This window comes from Chamaea fasciata, unplaced genomic scaffold (assembly GCF_029207755.1).
Source record: "Chamaea fasciata isolate MVZ Bird 193981 ecotype frontalis unplaced genomic scaffold, bChaFas1.0.hap1 SCAF_2, whole genome shotgun sequence".
Taxonomy (NCBI): domain Eukaryota; kingdom Metazoa; phylum Chordata; class Aves; order Passeriformes; family Sylviidae; genus Chamaea; species Chamaea fasciata.
Genome location: NW_027094087.1, coordinates 89,342,246 through 89,364,711, shown reverse-complemented (window position 1 = coordinate 89,364,711; position 22,466 = coordinate 89,342,246). Strand labels below are relative to the sequence as shown.

Here is a 22,466-nt window from a genome sequence, read left to right as displayed (position 1 = left end):
GTTTTAATATTATTGTTCTTGTCAACTGTGGGAATGGAATGTATATTAATGATGGTTTATTCCAAATTGGTCATTGTCGGAGTTAATAATTAGGTAGTCAGGCACTAATTATCTCTATTTTGTCTCCAATCACTAAGAAATCTGGAGAAGTAATTTCAGAGGCAGGCACCAGAGCTACGCACAGTTAAGCAGGCTCTGCTGTGGGCACAACAGAGATTCTTCACTACAGAGAGGCACCAGACAATGTCTGGAAGCAGAGTCAGGGTGATACTGCTCTGAGTACTGGGTGCAGAGTGGCAGCACCTCGGAAAAATACACATGCATGTGGTGTCCATCTGCTCTTTGCACCCCTGGTTCACCCATGAGGGAGGAAAGCTCCTCAAAGACACTGTCTGGCACCTGGACAACGGAGCTGCACCACTGCTGGCTGCAGCTCTGGTCCCAAGGAACATCTGGCTGGAAGGGCACCACCAGCAGGAGGATGGGCAGCAGTGGGAAGAGGTGGAACCACAGGTCTGCACAGAGGAAGTGAAGTCTCAGCATTTACTCTGAAATAAGAATCCTGTGGAAATTACAACAGGAAAGAGCTCAGGATAAAGATGGGTCTGGCACACACATGGAATAAGAGCCCTTGGGCACAGTGGTGGAGGTACCTGAGCCCCCACTGAGGCGGGCACCTTCAGCACCCCTCTGAACATCTGTGCATTCAGACCATGGCTGAACCTGCACTGCTGCTCTCCACCAGCCCAAAATTCACATCTCTTCTCAGATGTGTGCAAGGTATCACAACTGCCATCAGCCTCCCCTATTTTCCCTACTCACTGTGGAGATTACACCAAAGGGGAAGCTTTTAGAAGGAGTTCATGAAACCTATTTTGCTGACCATTTTAAATTGAATTGGGTGTACTCCCACAGTGCCTTAGAAGACAGCAACAAAAAATTCCCTTTTCAGTAATTCTGTTTTAGTTTATGCTTCTCATATAAGAATATTTGAGGTTATCCTGCCCTTGTAGGCACAAAATCCCGACAAAATTTGAAGACCAGCATCCACCGCCATGTGTTATAAACTTACCTCAACATAAAGGATAGGGAAAATTCCAATCTTGTCACCCAGCATCCCTTCTGCCCAGTTGTCATCTACTCTCCTGATGACTGTCAAAATTTCATCCTAAAATCAGAGATACACAAAATACATAATCAGATATTTTCAGCAGAAAGATGCCAAATTTTAGTTACCCACATGATAGCTTAGAGAATGAGTACACAGATGAGGTAATAAGCCAGGTAAAAGTGTTTCCTGAAACCTGGATTAGCAGCATCCCTGGCCCAGCACCTTATCCCAAGCATCTCACTCAAAGTGCAACGAAGCACCCTGCAGACCAGTGCAGCTCATGCTGGCTGTCAGCAGCTCCAAGGGTCTGGGCACAGCAGGTGGGAATAGGTAACTCCTGGCTTCATTAGGGAAAGGGGAGAATGCCTGACCCAAGAGGTCACCTATAAATCATAGGTGAAAACTCCTCAGCATGAAGTTGCCCCTGTGCATCCAAGGGTCTGTTGCGATGCTTGTCTGCTTTGGAACACAATTCAAAGGGAAGCACCCGTTCAGCCCAGGTAGTCCTGAAAACATTTCCAACAAGGAATAGTACAAGGTGCTCAGCAACAAGCCTACACTGCTGACACACTGAATGTCAATTTTTCTTTAAAAAAATATTATAAGGTAAAATTGCAAAGCAGATAAAAAACCAAAGATAACATGGCAAAACCAAATTTCATTCACCTGTTGGATCAGCTTCAGTTTAGATACAAGTTCATTTCCTAAAACCAATGGAATTTTAATATTATATTTATTCTAGGGATATAAGAATTTCAGCAGATGATGAACTTCCTTGTGATTATAAAAAAAAGAGGTAAAGAAAAGTACAAACCAAATAGTTCAAACTCAGAACGTACAAGTCATTAGGAAAGCTCAGGTGACTAGAAAAAAACCCTGACTTTTCTCAGTCTGAACTGCTCAGTTTGTCAATGGATTTCTGCTACCATCCCTGTCTTCTGGGGTCATCATACTAAACCCAGGCTTCAACCAGCACCACTCTCTACAACAACTGTGGAAGGTGACCCTCGCAACAGGGCTTTGCCTGGATGTTCAGATCTCCTACGAGAAAAGGAAGGAGTGGGCTGAGAGAAGCTGGGAAGTCAGCTTTGTTCCCTCATGGCATCCAATCTTCCCTGCTCCGGTGCAGATATTTACAAAAAAGAAGAAAATCTCTTCCTCCAGGAAGCTGAGACAGAGTTCCCTGCCGATCTCACTTTATTTCCACTACTCACTCTGTGAAAAAAAAGAACTACATATGGTCTACCACGCTCCATGTAACAAGATACTGATGTCAAATGGCCAGGCAAGGGCAGCTGGCTTTTTTGCAGATACTTCTCACATAGAAAAAATCCCCACAAATTCCTGATCCAGGATGTTGAGACCATGGATTTGCATTGATAAAAAAATGACCAGAACAGAGATGTGATGTGATGTACTTTGTAGGTTTTGAACATGTGCATTTTGAACACGTGCACTCTGAAATAGTTTAAATGTTTCCTTTGAATTATTCATCTGAATGATCCATTAGGGGAAAGCTCATTGAAACGGCTACAAACTGAGTCTTTCAGCTATTTATTACAGCTGGAAGGATGCAAAAAGAATTTGTGCATTTAATTTCCTGAAGAAACAGATAGCATTCCCTTCCAAAGCCCTGTCTGCACAGACCATTTTTGATCTGTTTAAAGAACTGACAGTAATGCATCTCTGCAAAGCTTCCACACGCTCTTACAAAAGACCGATTAGCATAAATTTAGAATCTAGGTAAAGGGTGTAAACCAGGAAAAGAAACCACTGCATCACTTCAGGGACCTGCTGTGAGTGTTCCTACTTTTTTTTATATTTGCTCAGCTACTTCCCTAAAAAGAGTTTTTTAAAAACACAAAATGAGATGTATTCTACACTACATGCACATAAATAATTTTATGTTTGTGTAAGTGCATACATATGGGTATGATTGGAATCATAGATTGTTCAGGTTACAAAGGACCTCTAAGATCATTGAGTCCAACCATTAACCCAGCACTGCATGTAAATGTATATATATTTTTGCATCTATTTACACACATAAGAAATTAAGAAAAAAGAATGTTTAATTGTAAAACCCCAGAAGATCTTGACCAGATTTTGCTAGAGGCACTGTGCAAACTCATCCCTGGAGCAGGCTGTACAGACACCTGGCAGGAAAGGTGCCTGTGTTGACTTTGCTCAAGAATGGGGTGGGGAATGGCTGACCTTTGAAGATCCCTTTCAACTTTACTTTGTGTGGATGTATGAAATCTGAAAGCATTTCCATACATGGAACTTGGTTCAGCTCAGCCAAGTCTGGCTGCTGAATATGGTCATATATGAGAAATGCGTCCTGAGATATGCTGACATTCAAAATGAGTATCTTTGTGGGAGAGCAAAGTGCAAATTCTTGAGAATTCCATTACATAATTAGTTTTAAGAAGGGTGTTGAAAATCTCCAGAATTACAGCAAATCCCAAAAAATCTTTTGAAATTTTTTATTACTAGAAAGTTCCTTTGAATTCACAGCCAGCAACATCATTCTATACCATGAGCTGGTGAAAGCTTCAACATGAACTATTTTAGAACCTTATATTAGTTGGATAGCCGTGCTACTTATAAATTCCTAGAAAGGTTCCCAAAAGGATCATGAATAGCAAAACGCCACAGATCTCCTGGCATACCACTTCAGCTTTCTGAACTTCACTATTTCACATTGACTAAATTGATTTCCAGGCAGCACAAAGAAGTCCAAGTCTCAAATCTCATTTCAAAAGCCAATGGTATCCACTGTAGTTTGGACAAAGATATGTCGTTCTGCTTTTATGCCTGTTGCTAGAGCCTTTAATTATTTGCTCTCTCCTTCTTGCTCGAGTTTCTCTCTATTCATCAGGCCAGGATCAGCCTTGTGACAGGCATGCGGGACCTGCTGTTCCAGTTTATAATCATTATCAGAAAAGAAGTCAAAGATAAATCACTTAAAAAGCAATCTGACTGACAGAGAAATGAATCCTTTTGCTGAGAAAACAGCACAAAATTGTGTCCAATAACAGTCATGATTCACAGCCTGATTTTTATTCTAGTCATTAATGGCCATTAACGAAGCAATACAGAGCAGCTGTGCCTGCTATTCTGCAGAGATAACTACTCTATCTAGAGCACTGGGGAGATCTCAGCCATAGCACGATGGCACCACGTGGTAGTTGGTGAGTCCAGCGACAATGCTTGCCAGCTGGCACGAGAATCCCTGTCACCAGCTATTGCTGGGATGGTCCCTCTGCAAACAGCAAATGCTGCTGGAACTGAATGCTAAGGGGCCACTCCAGAACCAGGGAGAAGTATTGGATGTGATGGTTCTGAGCTTGGCATGGCTCTTGTTAGACACCACTGTGGGCTGGGAACGAAAGTGTTGGCAAATGAGGGAAACAGTTGATGTTATTAAAAATGTGATGAGCAATGAAGCGTGGTGAACAGTTGATGCTACCTTGACAGGTTTGAGAGTCATCTACCAGTGAAGCTCAGTATTCTGATGGCCATGTGAAGATGCATAAAAAGGGTGGTCGAACACCAAAACAAACGTGTGGGCTGAAACTGGACTCGGTGTAAGGCTGGAGCAACTGCACAGACAACCATGCAACTACTTCTGATTTGCACTGCTGTACCTCAGAGCAGAATTCTCTTCCACATGGTTTGTACCAGCATTCATAGTCCAGAGGAGGACAGATTATTTTTTAAAACAGAGACAGCAGGATCCCATGTCCATACTGTGGTACTACGCTAGGAGAGATTAGAAAGCTGAGCCAGTAAGTACATCCCAAGAGTATGCAACTGGGCTCTGTAGGCCTCAGCATGATCACAACCACACTAGGGAACTTCAGGAGTAAAACTTCTGAAACTACTGGCATTAAATTGGTGCAAAGTTGACACAAGGCTGGAACCAGTTACTATAGGGAAAAAATACCTGCCTGGTTTGGCTAATCACTGCCAAACACTGAGGGAAAGCATTAAGTAGGAAATCTGGGATGTTCTATCATCTTACAGACAGCACAGAGGAGAGAACAGAGGTGAGACCCTATGCCTGTATGTATGGCTTCTCCGGTAAGAGGACTTGAGGGAGCAGTCCAAATGGTGTAAAAGAATGACATGTGGGAGCTTTGTTTTTTGCACTGGATACTCAAGACAGATTTTTCGCTGTATCTCCTGATTTTATTCTTACACATAGAAATTATTACATTTACATCTTTGGCCTTTTTTTTGGAGAGTGTTGTATCTATAGGAGATGAAAATAGGTAAATGGCAGAAGCACCCTGCAGCACTCCTCACGAAGATCTGTGTAGAGCAGACTTCATTTCCTTGCAATATACTTCTGGAACAATGGAACATTTTCATTTTGAAAAATGTAGCAAAACAAATCAGTAAGAGGAAACACCAAATATCCTTCCTTTGGATTTTTTTTTATTTTTTTATTTTTTTATTTTATTTTTTTTTTTTTTTTACTGTACCAGTAGTTGTTCTGAGTGCATAATAACAAGGGTGATGGGAAAAAACAAAGCCCAGCAAAAGAACAACAAAGCAAAATGAATGAGAAGATCCCTATGTTTGAGTTTTCTTCTTATAGCTTCTTTTTAGAGGAAAACTCTTCTTTATTACATGTTTATAATTAAAATCTAATCACAAGTGTCTGGTAGCCTTAAATGAGCTGCAGTACACAAATAGGTTATATTAGTTTGTATAAATGTTGTGCCAATGTAACCCCTCTGCCAGAGGAAGGAACAAATAGTGTAAATGAAACTGAGACGTGGTCCAGCATCTTCAGATGCAAACTGAGACATTCAAGTGATGCATATTGCTCGGAGTGACAAATCACATCTACGGCACTGCAGTGCTCAGGACTCTGTGCAAAGGAACTGACTGCATCAGCAGATGATCTATAATCTGGACTAAACAGGAACCTTCATCAGCACAGGTGACAGCTAAAATTAGCATTGAGAAAACTGATGAAAACATGATGGTGAAGTCCCAAGATGAAAAATAGATTATTCACTGTCAGGGAGAACAATAGGCAGGACATAAAAACTGTTACAAGGTGACAGTGTGTGTAGTGGAAGGAACTAAAGAAGAAAATAGCAGTAGAAGAGAAATCAAGCCCCCTTGGGGAAAACACAGTTATCAGGGATAAAAGGATGCCAACAGTAACATGAGGAGTGAAAACAAGGAAAATTGAGAGATTGAGGATAGAACTATACAGCAGGAAGAAATGCTCCATGTGAGAATGACATTGGACAGCTGAGAAAATGAGAACTATCACTATACAAAGGCAGTTCTTGTAAAGGAGGTTTTCTAATATATGGCACCAAATACATCAAATACAAAAGTGTCTAGGAAAAGGACCTGCTCTAACAAAAAAGACCACAACTGCCTGGCATACCTATTAAATTTCTTAAGACTGAGCAAGCAAGGAATACTTTAAGCAGAAAAGGAAGACTGCATCTCAGAGAAGTAACCACTGTACCTCTGGGCAGGTACAGTGAGAAAAACTAAGCACCAGAAAATATATATTTACTGCTAAGGTCTCAGAGGTAACTTCTGCTAACTTTCTGTTAGTGCATGGCTGTTACTTCTCACTAAGCAGCCCACTTTCTTGCAGAGATTCACAGCTCCAGGGAGGCTGGTTAGTGGCAGGGTTTGCAGTGTTTGCAATCAAACACTTCACTTGCTATGGAACAAAAGTGCTTACAAATCCTTTGTTAAATAAATATGAGAAAGTATACAGTCTAGGAAATTGCATTCTGCAGAGAAACACTGCATGAGTGAAAAAGATGTTACATTCGGTGAGAAAATTATATGCTGCAAATAATTCATTCAGCTATAATAAGTAGCTTCAAAAGAGGAGGTCAGTAAAATCCTGGTGAAGGATATTTTTATAATCTATTTCATATTCATTTTCAGCATAACTGTTATTACTTTATGCGATACTATAACAGCCACAGACAGCAGAAATAAAACAGAAAATGACAATGAACAGGTTCTCCATGGCATTCACTGCCATAAATTAACAATAGGGGATATGATTTATTTTACTGTGGGTTTCTTGATATCCATGAAACCCATCTAAGGTCAACACAAATTGCTAGGGAGGGGAGTGGGAGGCAAAAAGCAGGTGGGGAGGTGGGGGTGAAAGGGGAAACGTGACATTTCAAATCCAAAGGAAATTACAATATCTCAGTTTTCTCTCATTCCAATGGGAATTTATTAAACATTTTGGTTTAAAAAACCCAGAGACTGTTTTTTAAATGTGTGCTTTTTACCGTCTTTATGTTCTTAAAATAGGAAATACTGTTATGATTATAGTGTATTTCAACTGCTAATTGGTATATGGTATGATGCAATATACATTTTGAAGCTGAATGTAATTTTAAAACACTGGAACATCTGATTCAATAAGAAACATTAAAAGACACATTTCCATTAGATTTTTTTCTGAGATTTGAGTCATTTTTGGGGAACGTTTCAATGCAGATGAACATTTCAATACATGCTTTTTAGAGGGAAAAAATGTTCTCAGAAAGCATGTAGCCAGTTCTACTTGTTGAGCTTCACTAGCTTTATACCAGCCTTGCTATTCATGGCACAAGCTATGTCACAGAGTGCAGGGTAGGCCAGGGAGGCCAGGGAGGCCAGGAAGGTGTCCCACCAGTCCCAGCACCCCTGTGCTCCTCACTCAGCTGCCAGCACCACATGTGCCCCATCACTCCCTACCAAAGCAGATTTCTGAACATTTTAAAAAAACCTATTCTCCTACCTTGGTGAAGGTCAGGCAATCCTTGTCTTGATCTTTATCCTTTATTTCAAAGTCGTAAAGTGCTTTGCCCTGAGGTGGAGCTTGTGGGAGGGGCTTGATGCACTGGATGTAGCTGGCAGGGAAGAAGCCGTGGTTCCCATTGAGTTCCCCATGGTACCAGTTCTCGTCCACCTTGCGCCGCAGGATGATGATGTCCCCCTTGTTAAACCTCAGGTCACCAGGCTCTTTTCCCTCATAGGTGTAAAGGGCTTTGCCATAGGGAAGCTGGGAAACACTCTGAGGAAACAAAACAAACACATTTAAGCAATCTCCAGCCTGCAGCAATATCTTTCTTAGAGTCATTATTTAGCTAGAAGAAAACTGATCAGCCATGATCATTTACCAAATTACCCCAAGGACTGCAGCAAACTGCCACATAATGCTTTACACTGGATCTCAGGGAAACTAGGATGTAGATGATGGTAAGCCTGAGAAGGTAGGTGTGTTTCATCAGAGCAGGCACTGTCCATCTCATGTACCTCAGGTGAAACCTGCAGTCCCTCTTACACCACCAAGCAGCATCACTTAATTTGCAAAATATCCTACATAAGCAGAACTGTATGTTTTAACAACTAAACTTGGATATGTCTAAAGGTAAAATATTAGACATTTTGACCTTCAGGGTTGCTTCGGCTTCTGAAGCTTAGAAGAGAGACAAAACAACACAAGCTTGATGATTCACAGGGTTATAAAAGCTGGCAAATTGGTAATTTTTCATTGCATTTGTTTGAGCAACTCCAAACATTTTTGAGTTTGAAGCTTTTTTGTTTAGCTTTTGATTCCATAACTAAATGCTCTTATTTCATTCAAAATCCCCAAGTCTCATGCTACTCACTGAGGGCTACTATAAACAGTTATAATATTCTTGGTTGCTTATGAATTAATGTCCTTGTGGAAAAGGGGAATAGGCAGAATGCCTCAAATCTTTCTTTTAGAACTAAAAAGAGCTCTGAAGCTTTTGCTCTTGTTACAAGAATTAAACAAACTAACTAAAAAGTCATGGCCCATGAGAAAAAAAAAAAAGCCTATAAAGTTTATTACTTGGTATGATAAAAAAGAGAAATCTACTTGATTGAAGCCACTTGCATGTGAAAAACTCTTCCCAGAGTTCATTTTGTCCCAGCGTAAGACAGATTATCTCACCCAGGCTGCATGGACAATGTTTTGGTGGAAATACTGGTTTATACAGCTCCTGTCCTCCCTGTCCACTTGCTCCTCTTCTTGCTGAGTCCCACAGAGCAGGGGGTAACTGTGTTGGACGCAGCTTCCTGCTGCTTTGGTCCTGTAACTGTTCTTTAACACATACTGGAGTAGAAAAGGTGTATTGCTGTATTATCCTATACCGTTTTTCATTTTATTTAATTCGAACTAAGAGTCAGCCTGCAAGTATATTGCAGCACATAACACAAGGGATGTTAGAGGGGTCCTGTAAAGTCAACCTTCTGTAAGAGTCTTTATTTTTCAGAGTTGTATTTACAAAAATGACACAGTTTTCTTTGCATACACATGCCTTTGAGTAGTCTGTTCCCTGCTGTGCATCATGCTTGTCAATGGGGTGTCCTGTAGGGACAATGAAAAATAAAGCTATATTTAATAAAACACCCTGGTATTCCCCCAGGCGTTTCTTATGTCTGTACTTCTGGATGACATTCCTGTGCCTAAAATAACACTCAGATGCTTTCCCCCGGGGGGAAAGTGGAGTGGCCTGACAGAAACACCGCGTTTCCAGAAAATAAGATCCTGGGATGACTTTTCACGGCATTTGTTAAAGCCACAAGAAGAGGCATTTTTCAATTCCGACGGGTGCATTAAATGGGCCCGCTCTGGTGGGGTGGGTTTTAAGCTCTTACACCTGCACCTTTCGGCAGCAGGAGGAGAAGCACAGCCCGCTGCCTGCGCTGCCTGCCGCCGCCTCCGCCCGCCTCTGGGCTCCAGATGGTCACTGCGGCGGGCAGACACCACAAGGATCAAAGAGTAACTTTCTTCAATGCACCTTCACACACAGGCGTTAACTTACTCATTTTTATTAGGAAAGGCTTTAGTAGGTGTGCAGGTCTTGGAAAGCTGTGCAACAGATCATTTTTGCCTACAGCCCACAGTGAAGGAGACAGGCAAACAGGCACAGCTCTCCAGAACACTATCCATGTTGTCTGGAGGGGGATTTAATTTCATTCAGATGTGTCCCCAGTTCTAACTTTTCTCATTAGCAATTTGCAGTTCCTCTGTTTGCTCTGTATTCTTCTGGATCGTGCTGTGTCTGAATGGAGCTACCCACTTAAAGACCAGTTATTTTGGAAGATCTTTCAAATATAACTAAAAAAGCGTAAAATCAACAGCCACCTAACAAAGCATCAAACAGTCTGTGACAAATCAGTGACAGCACCTTACTGATATTTTTCTCTCTGCCGGGGTAGTTATTTCCCTTGAAAGCAAAGCTTTTCCCCCATACACAGCATTTTAAAGATTAAGCATGCAATACCATCAAAGTCCTTAGGTAAGGCATAGATTGCATTACTCATTTGAAACTAGAAAAAAAAAACAAAACCACACACACTAAGCTGAAAGACTATAGAGCCTTGTAGCAATTTAGAAATAAAAGAATCATTACTATAATTCATGCTGAGAGAAGACAATTTATCAAAGTAAGAGTAAGACTTCTGCCAGGTGCGCACTGCTGATCCAGACACATGCCTGGCAAACGCACTCTCTATCACTTACCCTAGATGGGACCTTTCTATTCCCAAGATCTTTGTAGCAATTCAAGGTCAGATCACTTTCTTTACTTTTTAGCCACTTTCTCTTCCCAAGCCTCATTTTCCTGTGTAAAAAGGCAACAGCCCTCAGTGCTACAGAAGAAGAAAGTGGATTTTACTCCATTGCACACTTCATCAATGAAATTCTTATGCAACACATGCTGGGCTTTTATTGGTAATTAATTGATCTGGCTAGAAGATGATTCAGGTCCCTGTTTTTACCTTCACCTGATACAAATGAAGACTTTTAAGAAAAACAAACCAACTGCCAGACATAAATTTGAAATCCAGCATTGTTTTATTTGGAGATCTTTATGTGGGAATTTGCAGTTTAGGCACCTGTGTCCCTCTTCTCTTTCATGGGCTTATCTGTGAACCATGTCATCTAGGAACTGTCCTACACAGAGAAGATCTGGGCAACTGACTGTGGGAAGGACTTCCAAAACAAACTGTTCCAATCATCAGCTACAGCTTTTTGACTGAAAACTCTGTAGAGGCACCTTCTAAGGTGAACATGTAGTGTAGTGGAAAAAATACCCTCCTGCTGAAAATCCGAGACATTTCCCAGCCTTTCTGTAAGGCTCTATGCACCCATTTTGATTTGAGCATCCCACGTAAACCTCGCATTTACTGTGGCCCAGGTACCAGTGTCCTCTAACCCTTTTCTTTTTCAAATAAAGCTGCTTGTTCTGTTCTAAAGCTTTAAGTGTCTGCTTATTTCAACCAAAGAGAGAAAATTAATATCACAATAATAATAATAATAATAATAATAAAACCCCAAAACTAAAAAAGCAAACCACAAAAAACCACCCCAAAATATCCCCAACCAACCCCAAACACCCAAAACAAACTCTTGAAGCTTCTTTGATGATGTATGCTGGCCAAAAGATCAAGCTTTCAGTGAACTTTTCATGGTCACATTATATTAATGGTTCCTAAGAAGCATATTTTCAGAAGTTTCCCTTTGATATTTCTATTTTTGGTTAATACATAAGTGAGAAGCATATCAGAGTCAGAAAGTTCCTCTGAACTACATCTGAAAGGAGGGAGCATTAAGCATCTTTCAGAAATAGAATAAAAACAATCTCTGCTGCTGTTTGCTAGTTGTAATGTGGTTCATAGAAATCCTCCTCTGATCCTGATTATCTTCCTCACTGACAATCTTTGTGCAGGCAATTCTGGCCTATCCACCCTCCTCTTTTTCACTTGACTTTCCCAACTCAAAGGAAGAGCAATCGACCAGGACTGATATCTGACTGACATGCAAACTCCCCAAGCCCTGCTGGTGGGCATGTCCATTTTATGTTCAAAACCTTGGCTCATGCCCTGTCCTATTTCCTCTTAGGTCTTTGTTCCATGCAACAGGATTTCAGTCAGAAATCACCTTCAGAATGCCCAGGTGGTCCTTCCTGCAAAACCTTCTAATCTAAAACAGGATATGAAGTATCATCTAAGAGATCAGACTAAAGCAAAGCAGAGACGGGCAAGGTTAAGACGAGGCAAAGCAGAGAGGTGTTTCTCCAGCAACTGCAGGAGGCTCACACCTTCCTCTTGTTCCTTGCTTTGGCAGAGAAGAACCTCCTTACCCTTCCTTTGCCCATTCCATGCATGAGCACTGCCACAGCAACTACTGGTGGACAACACTAAGCCACTGCACTACACCCTCGCCATGCACTTCATGCCCTGCTCCACCACCTAAGACCCTGCTCATTCATGGGGCCCCATTTTGGCATCTTCTGCCTCACTATGTCCAGGGAAGGGAGCTCCCTTTCCAAGCCTGGCCCCAGCAGTCCCATGCTGCTCCTCTCCCCATGGCACCCAGCTTCACAATGGCCACTCCTGCATCCAGGAACCAATGTGGTGGCAGCCTGGCTGTCCTGTGAGGAGCTCAGCAGAGACCACCACCCCACTGCCTTCCTCCAAGTCAGCTCTTGACCTGGGCTTCACTGTGAAGACCCCTGCCTCACCCCCTGCCCAGCTGCCATGAAATCTGGTCAGGCATAATGCAGGTGACTGCAAAATTAAACAGCCTCGACATCTGACTGCATCAAGTAGTTGATTTGCCCTGCTGGTTTATTGTGAGGCTTACTGGCATTTGGCTACGATGTGTATTAAACTTCAAAACTCTGTGTGGGTGTGTACAGAAATGAAAAGAATTAAGAAAGGAAGAAAGGAAGGGATGAAGTCACAGTCAATGGCAACAGCCAGTTTCTTTTTCCTGCCACTAAATCCATGCTGGCACAGTGCTGAATACTGCCAAAGGTTTCTTTTCTATTTCAGCAATCAATACTGACGTGAAAGCCTGAAGCGTTAATATGCTGAAAATCCCCCTTGCAGAAGACTCAATGATATGTTGGCAACTCAATCATTCTGCATTTGTGTTTCAGCAATGTCAAATGGCAGCAGTTAAGCAGAAACCTGCTGGCAAATTGACAAACAACAGCCATGAAGCAATTAACTGGCAAAGCTGGAGCATTCTTCATTATGTATCCTGAAGAACAAAAGGAATGGGAAAAAACCCAAACATGCTTGCTTCCAATAAATTCCCCCAGTAGAAAGCTTAGTAGAATGTGAGCAGTACAGATAGAGTAGGTCTTCAGTTTTCAAAAGTTACAGAAAATAAACACTTTTCCAATATACTCAAAAGCAACCCAGGCTCCAACAGGGGTCAGAGCCTGCCAGCTTCTGTGTGCAGGACTTGATGGAGGAGGTCATTACTTAAAAAAACGGTCTAATGCTTGCCCAAAGTACCATGCGGGTGGTAAAACAAGAAAAATAAAATAAAATAAAATAAAATAAAATAAAATAAAATAAAATAAAATAAAATAAAATAAAATAAAATAAAATAAAATAAAATAAAATAAAATAAAATAAGACAAGGCATCCAGCTACTAAACCCAGACAGAAATGCTTTGATCCAACCCTTCTCTCAAAGTAAATTTGTGTTTAGATCTTTGAAACCCAAGAAACCTCTTGAGACTCCAGCTACAACTCCTCTCTACAACAGCAAAGCAGAGGGTTGTTTTTCTGCAGTGTGAAAGCCATGTTAATGCTGAAGGGTAATTTCTCTTCCCTAAGCTCTTGCCTTGTGTAGCTCTAGCTGTGCAAAGAATGGAAACCTCAACCTCTCTGTTTCAAGGGCTTCCCTTGCACATCACACCCCAAGAGGCAGGCATGATGTTGCCCCATGGGGCAGCAGCATCACCTGACCCCTATGTCAAGAGGATGAAAGAATAAAAGAATTGGAGAAAGGTGGAGGAGTATTTAACTCCCCTTTCCCTTTGCTCCATGGGTCTTGATCATCATCTGAGCTAGAGGTTAACCAGGAGGGGATAAAGCCAAACAAACCCAGAACACACTACTGGAACAGCTTTATAAGAACATTGCTACAGACAATAGTTTTTTATTTTTTTAAAGTCTGTAATAAGTCACTTTAGCAAAACACACTGGCATGTTGCTTGTTGCAGTCCTTCAAAATTCTCCAACATCTATCTCCATATCCCCCATATTCCAAATATATTCTGAAGAGTCTCTTCCTCTGCATACGAATGTATATACATTTATCTCTTTCATCAAGCATTATCAAGTTTTAACAAAAAAGTAAATTAAGTTGATAAAAGAGAAAAGAGTAATGAAAAGTAATTTAAAGCATGCACATCTCCCTGGTAAAATACAGTTAAACACAAGCTATTACTGTGGACCATAAATAATAATTAAAATACATACTGCTAATTTTTTGCTCCGTTACTCTGAGGCATCACACATTACTCTGAATTTCCCAGTCTATACAAGCAAAGATTCAGTGGTGATGGTTTGGACTGAATTTACATTTACCAACTGGTAGGAAACTCCCCACAAGCAGGCTGGGTAGCACTTCAGCATATGGTTTCCTGACACCCATAAGAACTCTGCAGAAATCCCAGCAGCTGTGCTGGAGAGGACAGGGCTTGCGTGATGGAGCATCCACCAGCGGGACTGCTGAAGAGGAGATGGGCTACTCCCTGTACCTACCCTGTTACTGGGATATTGGCATCCAAAACCCCCATTCAAATCAGCTGAGAGCAATTTAAATCACGAGCCTGCTCGGATCCCTTTAGGACAGAAAAGTGGAAGGCAGTCTGGCACAACAAACAACTCCATTGTGGCAGCAATGACAGCCGTGTCTGCCGGACTTGGCAGGGGCAGCAGGGACTGTGCACTGCCTGCTTGCTCCTCACCATCCTGCCTGCCGCATTCACTCTCAGTTTAACACCTTTCCAGAGCAACACCTTTCACCTAAAGTAAAACACATCTCTTAGTCAGCCCTCGGAAGCAGGAGAGAGCACTGTACATGCTGTAAGATGAAGAAACAAGGGGTTGAGGCAAACTTTGGGCCGTGCAGTCAAAACAAAAAAATTATACTACCACCAGATCTGTGCCCTGCAGAGTTTTTAGTGGCTTTTGTCCTCAGGAGGAACTTTCAGGATGACAGATCATGAATCATCATCATATCATAGCAAAAACTCTCAAAAGTGCTTTGTCTTCTGTGTAAGATGGTTTGTCTTATGTGCAGTGATTCAGAAGTACAGGTCACCTGTCCAACATATCTCAACAGTGACACTGCAGCATTTGCTTTCAGAGAAAGCTATTACAGGAAACTTAATCAAAGATAATCTAAATTTGCACAAAGAAGCTAAGACAAAACCCAGTTATATGCTATCAGTCAGCTCTGTGTGACAGACCAGTAAAAACCTGAAAAATCACACTTTGCATGTACAGCCATTTTGAAATCAACTTTAAGAATAAAAGCATTTAAGACGACAATAGAAGCAGCACCATGGAGAAGGAAAACTGAATGTAATCGTTTATAAACTCTGGAAAGAGGCATGTTTATTGATAGTGCCAGACAGGTATTAATTAATCACAATAAAAATAAACCTTCTTAACTAGAGCTTTACTGTTTTATTTGACTTAATGGTTAACTAATATTTAGGCCCTGACCATCACTGATGGTGCTGCAGATGGCCTGCAGTCCTTGTGGCACTTGAAGATGCATGCAGACAACCCGCTTGAGGTGCACATGGCTCCCACCTGGAGTAGAAGGTAAAATGCTTTTCCATAACTCAAAGTTCTTGGGAACGTGTCTACACATTTGCAAGAGGTAGCCTTTATACATGAAGAGGAAGTGTCCAAACAGATTAGGAGCCTATCTGCCATTTCCAGAAATGACTTCTCTAATTAGCATGAGGATACCAGGGGAATTGCTCAACAGATGGAGCACGAAGGCAGGCAGGTACAGCATCATTCTAGCACATCGACATTCTCTCCAATGAACAGGGAACAACAGCACTGAACGCCCCAGAACAGCACAGGATGGTGTTCATCCTCTTCAGCAATGGGCAATTGGGGCACAAACTGATCTTCCAAGAGAACAGTGTCTGCTCAGGTTATTTTGTAGTTTATCTGGCAAACATGCACAACTTGAATTTCACCTTATAAGGTCCTTATTTGTACACAGCAAGATTAAAGAATGTTTCAAAGTTTCACTTAGCAAATGCAGTTGATGCATGCAGCACAACTGAGAAAAAAACAGCAGGCTTTCCACTGCACAGCTTGTCACATAGGTCTGTCCAGGATTCTTTGCTTCACCGATATCAGAGCTGAGTTAGTTTTACAGTCCAATGACATTTCTCTTAGAAAGATTCACAGATTGAATGCAGGAGTGCATCTGATCTCATAATCACAGCTAATAGCTTCATGTCCTCTGCACATCTCACATTGCTTCAGCCCTTCACTCACTATCTATCAATATTTACACATTCAAAGACCTCTCTTTCTTAGTAACCCATTGTTTAAGTGAAGCATTTTCAAACTACATGCTCTCCTATTAAACAACACGTGATATTCAGGGTCAGGCTGGATTTCCAGCTGTGTATTCACAGCTATGGCTGCCCAGAGAGTCAGTGGGTAACACCAGCCAGCTGTTTAACCATGTCAGCACAAAGTTCTGCAAAACCCAAATGCTTCCAAACTCTCTGCTCTTTAATGAGTGTTACTGTGAACACACTGCAGGCCTGGTAGGTCAGTTTCTGGTTTCAGTTGAAGCACTAATTCCGTTGATCTTGATGAAGTGATGTGGATGTATAGAAAATTCTTACCTGTTAAGTTACAAGATTACTTGTAAGATAAAGCTTTATCTTACAAGTAATCTTCTCTGAAACAAAGCTGAATGTCTGGCAGCCTCTATGGAGGGAAATACTCAGTGATGTCTTGTGCTGGCCATAGCCTTTACAAAAGCTAGGTATGTTCTAAGAATCTGTCCTTCACCTTTCAGGCAGAAAACATTCACTGGGATCCTAAAGACCTGATTTGACCCTTATAATCCTGTGCAGGGTTCTCCGTGAAAGGATTGGCTGCTGTGTGCAGACACAGCAGAAGCTGGTCTACAAAACATCCCAGCCAATAGCCGAGACAAGTTCTAACCCTAGTATGCAGTGTGGCTTCCTGAGAAACCATCAGACAAAATATGCCTCAGCTGACTGCCTCACAAGGGCAAGAAATACCAAACACTTCCTGAGCTTCAGGAGCTGCTGGTAGGTTACCACAGAAAAAAAGCACAAATAACAGAAAAAAACATTTTCCAGTGCAACTCTACTAAGCAAACTGACAGCCCTGTGCTATTTGAGCCCTTCAAAGAGGAAAGACAGCACAGGTGGCTGCATTTAGCCTGCCAGAGCCACCAATAGAGACAAATCAAATAGGAGCTCCCTTGAAGCTGCAGAGAAACACAAAAACCCCTCCTTATATTCAAGGCACTATAACATTATATATTTAAGGTTGCCTTGTGTTCTCAATTCAAAGCGTCTTCAAACCTTTAAACAAACATGAAATCTTTCATTGATTACTCCCTAGATGACACCACTTTGGTCAGAACCATGACCCAGTTTTCCCAGCCACCTGACAGAAACAGTCTTTGCTTCCTTTTTAATAAAAGAGACGAGTTAAAAGTCAGTTCCCCGTGCAACTTTGAGAGCCTTAAGCTTTTCAGGCTTCTTCCCTTCCACAATGGCAGCACTTACAGCTCTGGAATTTTCCACAATTCCTTATGTTGTAGGTCACAGCAAGAAAAAGAAGAGCACTTTGGGGAAAATACAAGTAGTATTGCATAAAAGCTCCTAACAAGAATCTCTGCTGTGACTGCTTCATTTGATCTTTCCTGGCGGAAGCTGATGAAGCATGGGATAGCTTACATTTTCCAGCAATGTCTTTGTAACTTTGCTATCCAGCCCAATACCTCTGGTTTACCTTCCAGACTTCCCACATCTTTCTTTTTGGCTCCTTGCCTTGTGACTCAAGTGTTTCCTAAGCAGAAACTCTCTCCCACTTCTGCCCCAGAAAGGACTTTATCATCCAGTCCTCCTACAACTCATCAGAGCTGGGTTTCCTCCTGACAGAGACCAGGCAGGTCGCAGCTCAGAGGTCCTACTCCCAGACCCTGCTTCTTTGGGGCTTTTCTATTGCAATATTTTTCTCTCTCAGCTGGACCACAGGGAGGAAAGAGGGGTAAAGAAGGGCCTGGAGGTGAAGCTGCCCCAAAACTGGAGTGGGCAGCTGTATCTATCATCTGGCAAAGCTCCCAGAGCTCAACAGAGGGAGCCCCACTCCGGTGAATCTTGCTGGGATTGCTACCAGTAGAGAAGGGATGTCAATTTTTTTTTTTTTTTTAACATAAATCAATTCACACCAGGAAAATCTTCCTCCTCTCTTTCTCCCTCCCTTCATACAAATATTAACTGAAAAGTTAAAAAAGCTTCTTCCATCATTTAAATCACTGAGAATCCAGAAAACTGGCATCCGAAACAACACAAACCATGTTGGTAGCCTAAGCTCACAGGCTGCAGCACCCAAGAAAACCAATCTAGGGAAATTTAAAAACTAAGGATTTTTAAAAATTAGTCTTTTTGAGGTGACACAGATGGGGATCATTCCTCTATACTGACACCTGCTTTTACTGAAGACCTGGGGAGTCTCTGAGGCTGTCAGAGTATTGAAAGGCCTGAAGGGTAAAACAGGGATGTTTTTTTACAGGGAATTGAGCAGGGTCACTGCCAGGGTTTTCAAGGAATATGTGAAAGGCAGTATAAGACAAAAGGTCATGAAGATACTCTGATACAGGAGTGGGACGAACAAGTGCTCATCCAAAGAACCTGCCTGTGGTGTCAGAGTGGCCTGTAAACTGAAATGGATAAATGGGTGAAGGATGAGAAGTCAGCCTTGATTTTTATTTCTGATGAAGGGGAGGATCTGAAATTCCTATTTAAACCCCAAACTTCTGCAAAAAATCACATTCTATTTGCTTATGCAGCTTTTACTTTATGCTTTATGATAAAAAAATATGGTGCCTAGGAAGCACCTCTTTCTGTTGTATCTTTTTCACTGCATGTGACCACAGAGCAGATTCCTGCGCTATAAAACTGAAAATATATCCTCTGCTTTCCACTTGTCCAAAGTTTTCATAAGACAGCTTTAAAAAATGTACTCTAAGAGAACTTTCTGAAGTGGCATTCACAGTTCCATAAATACTGTATTACCTGAACTGTGCCTTCCCTGCACTGACAGGGCATTTGATAAATGCACCGTGGACTGCATACACAGTGGAGCTAAAGAACATGTTTCCTTGGTAGCTCAGTTGTAAACTTCAATAGGTGGATAAATTCCCATGTCACTAGAAAATATTTACAACTGAACCTTATTTATCAGTAGCGTGCCCTTACCGACAGCCCACGCAAATCCTGTTACACAAAAACGGCTATGGGTCTTTTCTCATAGTTACATGAAAATCACAGAGGTTTCTTTTGCACCAGGACAGGTTTTATAGCCAGTGAGAAGAAACAGCATTAGGAGATGCTAATGTTGAAATATTCTTGGCTCAAAATGTACGTGTGAGAGGAGCTAGCTCATCCACATCTGCACTGTGTGAGCAGCCTCCTTGTCCTTTTGCTGTTGGAGACTTTCTCAAGTGGGACCCCATCTGGAGTGTCCGTCCTCACATTGTCTGAAGAAATGTACATGATGACCCTCTTGCCAGGAATTTAGAGAGATTATTTCCCCTCTGTTTGCTGTGATTAGCAATATGAAAATATCTGCTATCCAGTAAAGATGAAAATTTTGTGCTTTTTAAATCAGAGCATTTCAACACTGTTTATCAGAAGTATCCCTGTGGTTGTTATTCTCCCTCAAAGAGGACCTTATTTTTCAGAATCCCTGCCCACTCCTTGGTGGGACTGCAGGTTCCCTGTCATCCCACACCCTCCCTCCACTTTGTCCTCCTATTGAGATCCTGTGCCCTGAAATGATTCATCAGCTGCAAGTTACTGACACACGCTTTCTTCATGCAGATGATTAGGAATTGCTTTCAGGCCTCAGTCCCACTGACAGGACAGGCTGGCACCTTCCTGCATGTCACCCAGCTGACTGCCAGGAGGGCTTTAATCAGCTCTGACTCTGACGTGTGCTGGGCACTCAGGACATGGGTGCCCCACTGTGCTGAAGAGGTCAAAGAGCATCTTGCACTCGAGTGCTGCCAGTCCTCATCTCCTCTGGGGTGGAAAAGGCCCCTCCACTGCTGTGCTGGACTATCATTAGGAACAGTTCAGCTTCTCCCCTGCATGAAGCAAACCTCTGAGCAGTTTGATGTTTGGAAGCAATAGTAGTCGGACCAGACAAGGAAAACATCAAGGAAGACACAAGGCTTCGTAATGCAAATCATGCTTTTATATCATTCTCCCAAATCCCCTTTGGGGAGAGGAAAGTTGATTATCTACAGAATATGGGTCAAATTTATGCCTTAAGGATCTTTCAGTGCTTTGGCTGCTTGCTGACATAGTATGGGGCTCCTCACTGCCTTTTCAGGTTAATGCTTTCAAAGTGCTGTCCCTGGGCATCATCATCATCATCAATTTCATAATATTACTAAAAAAATTAATTTCCTGCACCCACTCCCAGGAGTTTCTCTCACGCTGAACTTAATTGATGCTTCCTCTTGCACTCTGAGGGATGATTAAAATGAATGCTGCACATGTTAAGAAGCACCTTGGATTTCAAACTCTGCATGGTTTCTAATTAAAGAGACACACACAGGATGCTTGTGCTACATTTCACTCCTCTCTGAGGCTATTATTATTACATACACTTCAGCAGTAGTCAAAAGAGTCTCCTCTACCTCACATAATAGGATCCTGATTTAGACTGGATAATCACCAGTCGTTGATCTGGGTGAAAAATGTCTTTAGGAAAGGGGAAAGAAAAGACTTGTGCTGTAACCAGCCCTCTGGCAGAGAGATTGATATTAATGACAGAAGTGTTTGACTTTCTCGCTAACCTGGATTATATAGTATCCAATGTTAAGCACTGGTGCTAATGAAGTACAATAAATAAAAAAGAAAAACCAGCTAGAAAACCCCCATCATAATCGGGGATGCCTTATGCTCAGAGATTTTGGAGGAAAAGACACAGGTACGCGAGTGTCAGCACTACTCCCACACTTCCCTACCCACCATCTCCCTCCCAGTTTTCTGGTCTCTCTGTGTCTTGGTGATAAATACTTGATTCCTGGATAAAAATGCTGGAGTTCAGGTACAATTTTTGAGATGTTGGTCACCTTTACCTATCTCAAGAAATCTCAGGACCCAAGTGGCCAGGGGGGAAACAACCATTGCTGTAATCTAGCCCCAGTTAGTTAAACATTTGCATCATCAGCAACTGCTTTTGACATCAACAGAGCTGAACAACACAGCTAATACCCCTGCTTTTCTGTGAGAAAATATGGGGCTGTAAACCTCAGAGGGGAAAATATTTCACATAGGTGTGTTATTAATACAAAGTCAGCTCATAAACCCTATCTTGCCAAGCTATGCAGTCATTTTGAAAACTGCTGCTACGCCTTGCTAGATGCAATGACCTTACTGCTTTCCAAGGCCAACTTGTGACTTTGCTTATATGAATGTAAATAAATCAAATGCTCTCCCACTGCCCATAATGACAGTATTCCTGATTGTCACTGTTGTGGCAGCACACTCAAATTCTGTGGCAAATGACACCAGGGGAAATGCTATGATAGCAATCCTATACTGCATTGTGTGCGTCTTTTACCACCAACTAATACTTAAATATGGGATCCATTTGCTTTTCCAATGTCTTGTGAAATGCTACAGGTTATAAATAATTCAAACCAATAATAACAGGATGCCTGGGCATTTCTTTTTCAGGTTTAAGAAGGTAACTGCCTAACTTGGTGAAATAAACTGCTTTTACTGAAATCCTTTTCTCTGCTGAAAAGGAAATGATTTTCAATTAGACACACTACATATTATCAATAGAAAAAGACTTAACAAAGTTAAACCCAAAGCAAAATAATGTTGGTATATACATTTTCATTACTTATTCATCTCTGTAAGGTTTCAAATCCCTTCAGCGTAGAATTGAACCCCTTTGCCTCTACCTTGGGTTAATAACCATAGAGATACTGTATAAAACAGGCTTCTTCTCTGCCCATGTTATAAAACTGAAAAGTATTTTGCTTTTCAAAGACAGACTTTAGACATAACTTTAGGAAAGGATTAAGGTATATCTCACAAAAGGAAGAAGATACTTCGGCCCCTGAGAGGGGCAGAAGTAAGGCATACAATCCTCAACACTTCCCTGGCAGCTAAGCCAGCACATTAGCTTTACCTCTCCCCTCCTTCAGCTAGCACCTCAGGCTCCCAGCCTGCCCTAACTCTTCTCACTGGGATTA

At 41.7% G+C, this 22,466-nt stretch overlaps 1 protein-coding gene across 1 annotated transcript in view; it reads right to left on the bottom strand.

Annotated features, from left to right (window-relative positions):
- SH3RF3 (SH3 domain containing ring finger 3) overlaps positions 1 to 22,466 on the bottom strand; it is a 248,536-nt gene that overhangs the window by 86,279 nt on the left and 139,791 nt on the right. Inside the window, exons 2-3 of the mRNA XM_066176699.1 lie at positions 7,902 to 8,177; positions 1,073 to 1,168 (exon numbers count right to left, since the gene is read on the bottom strand). Coding sequence (XP_066032796.1) covers positions 1,073 to 1,168; positions 7,902 to 8,177 — 372 coding nt within the window. The remainder of the gene's footprint in view (positions 1 to 1,072; positions 1,169 to 7,901; positions 8,178 to 22,466) is intronic.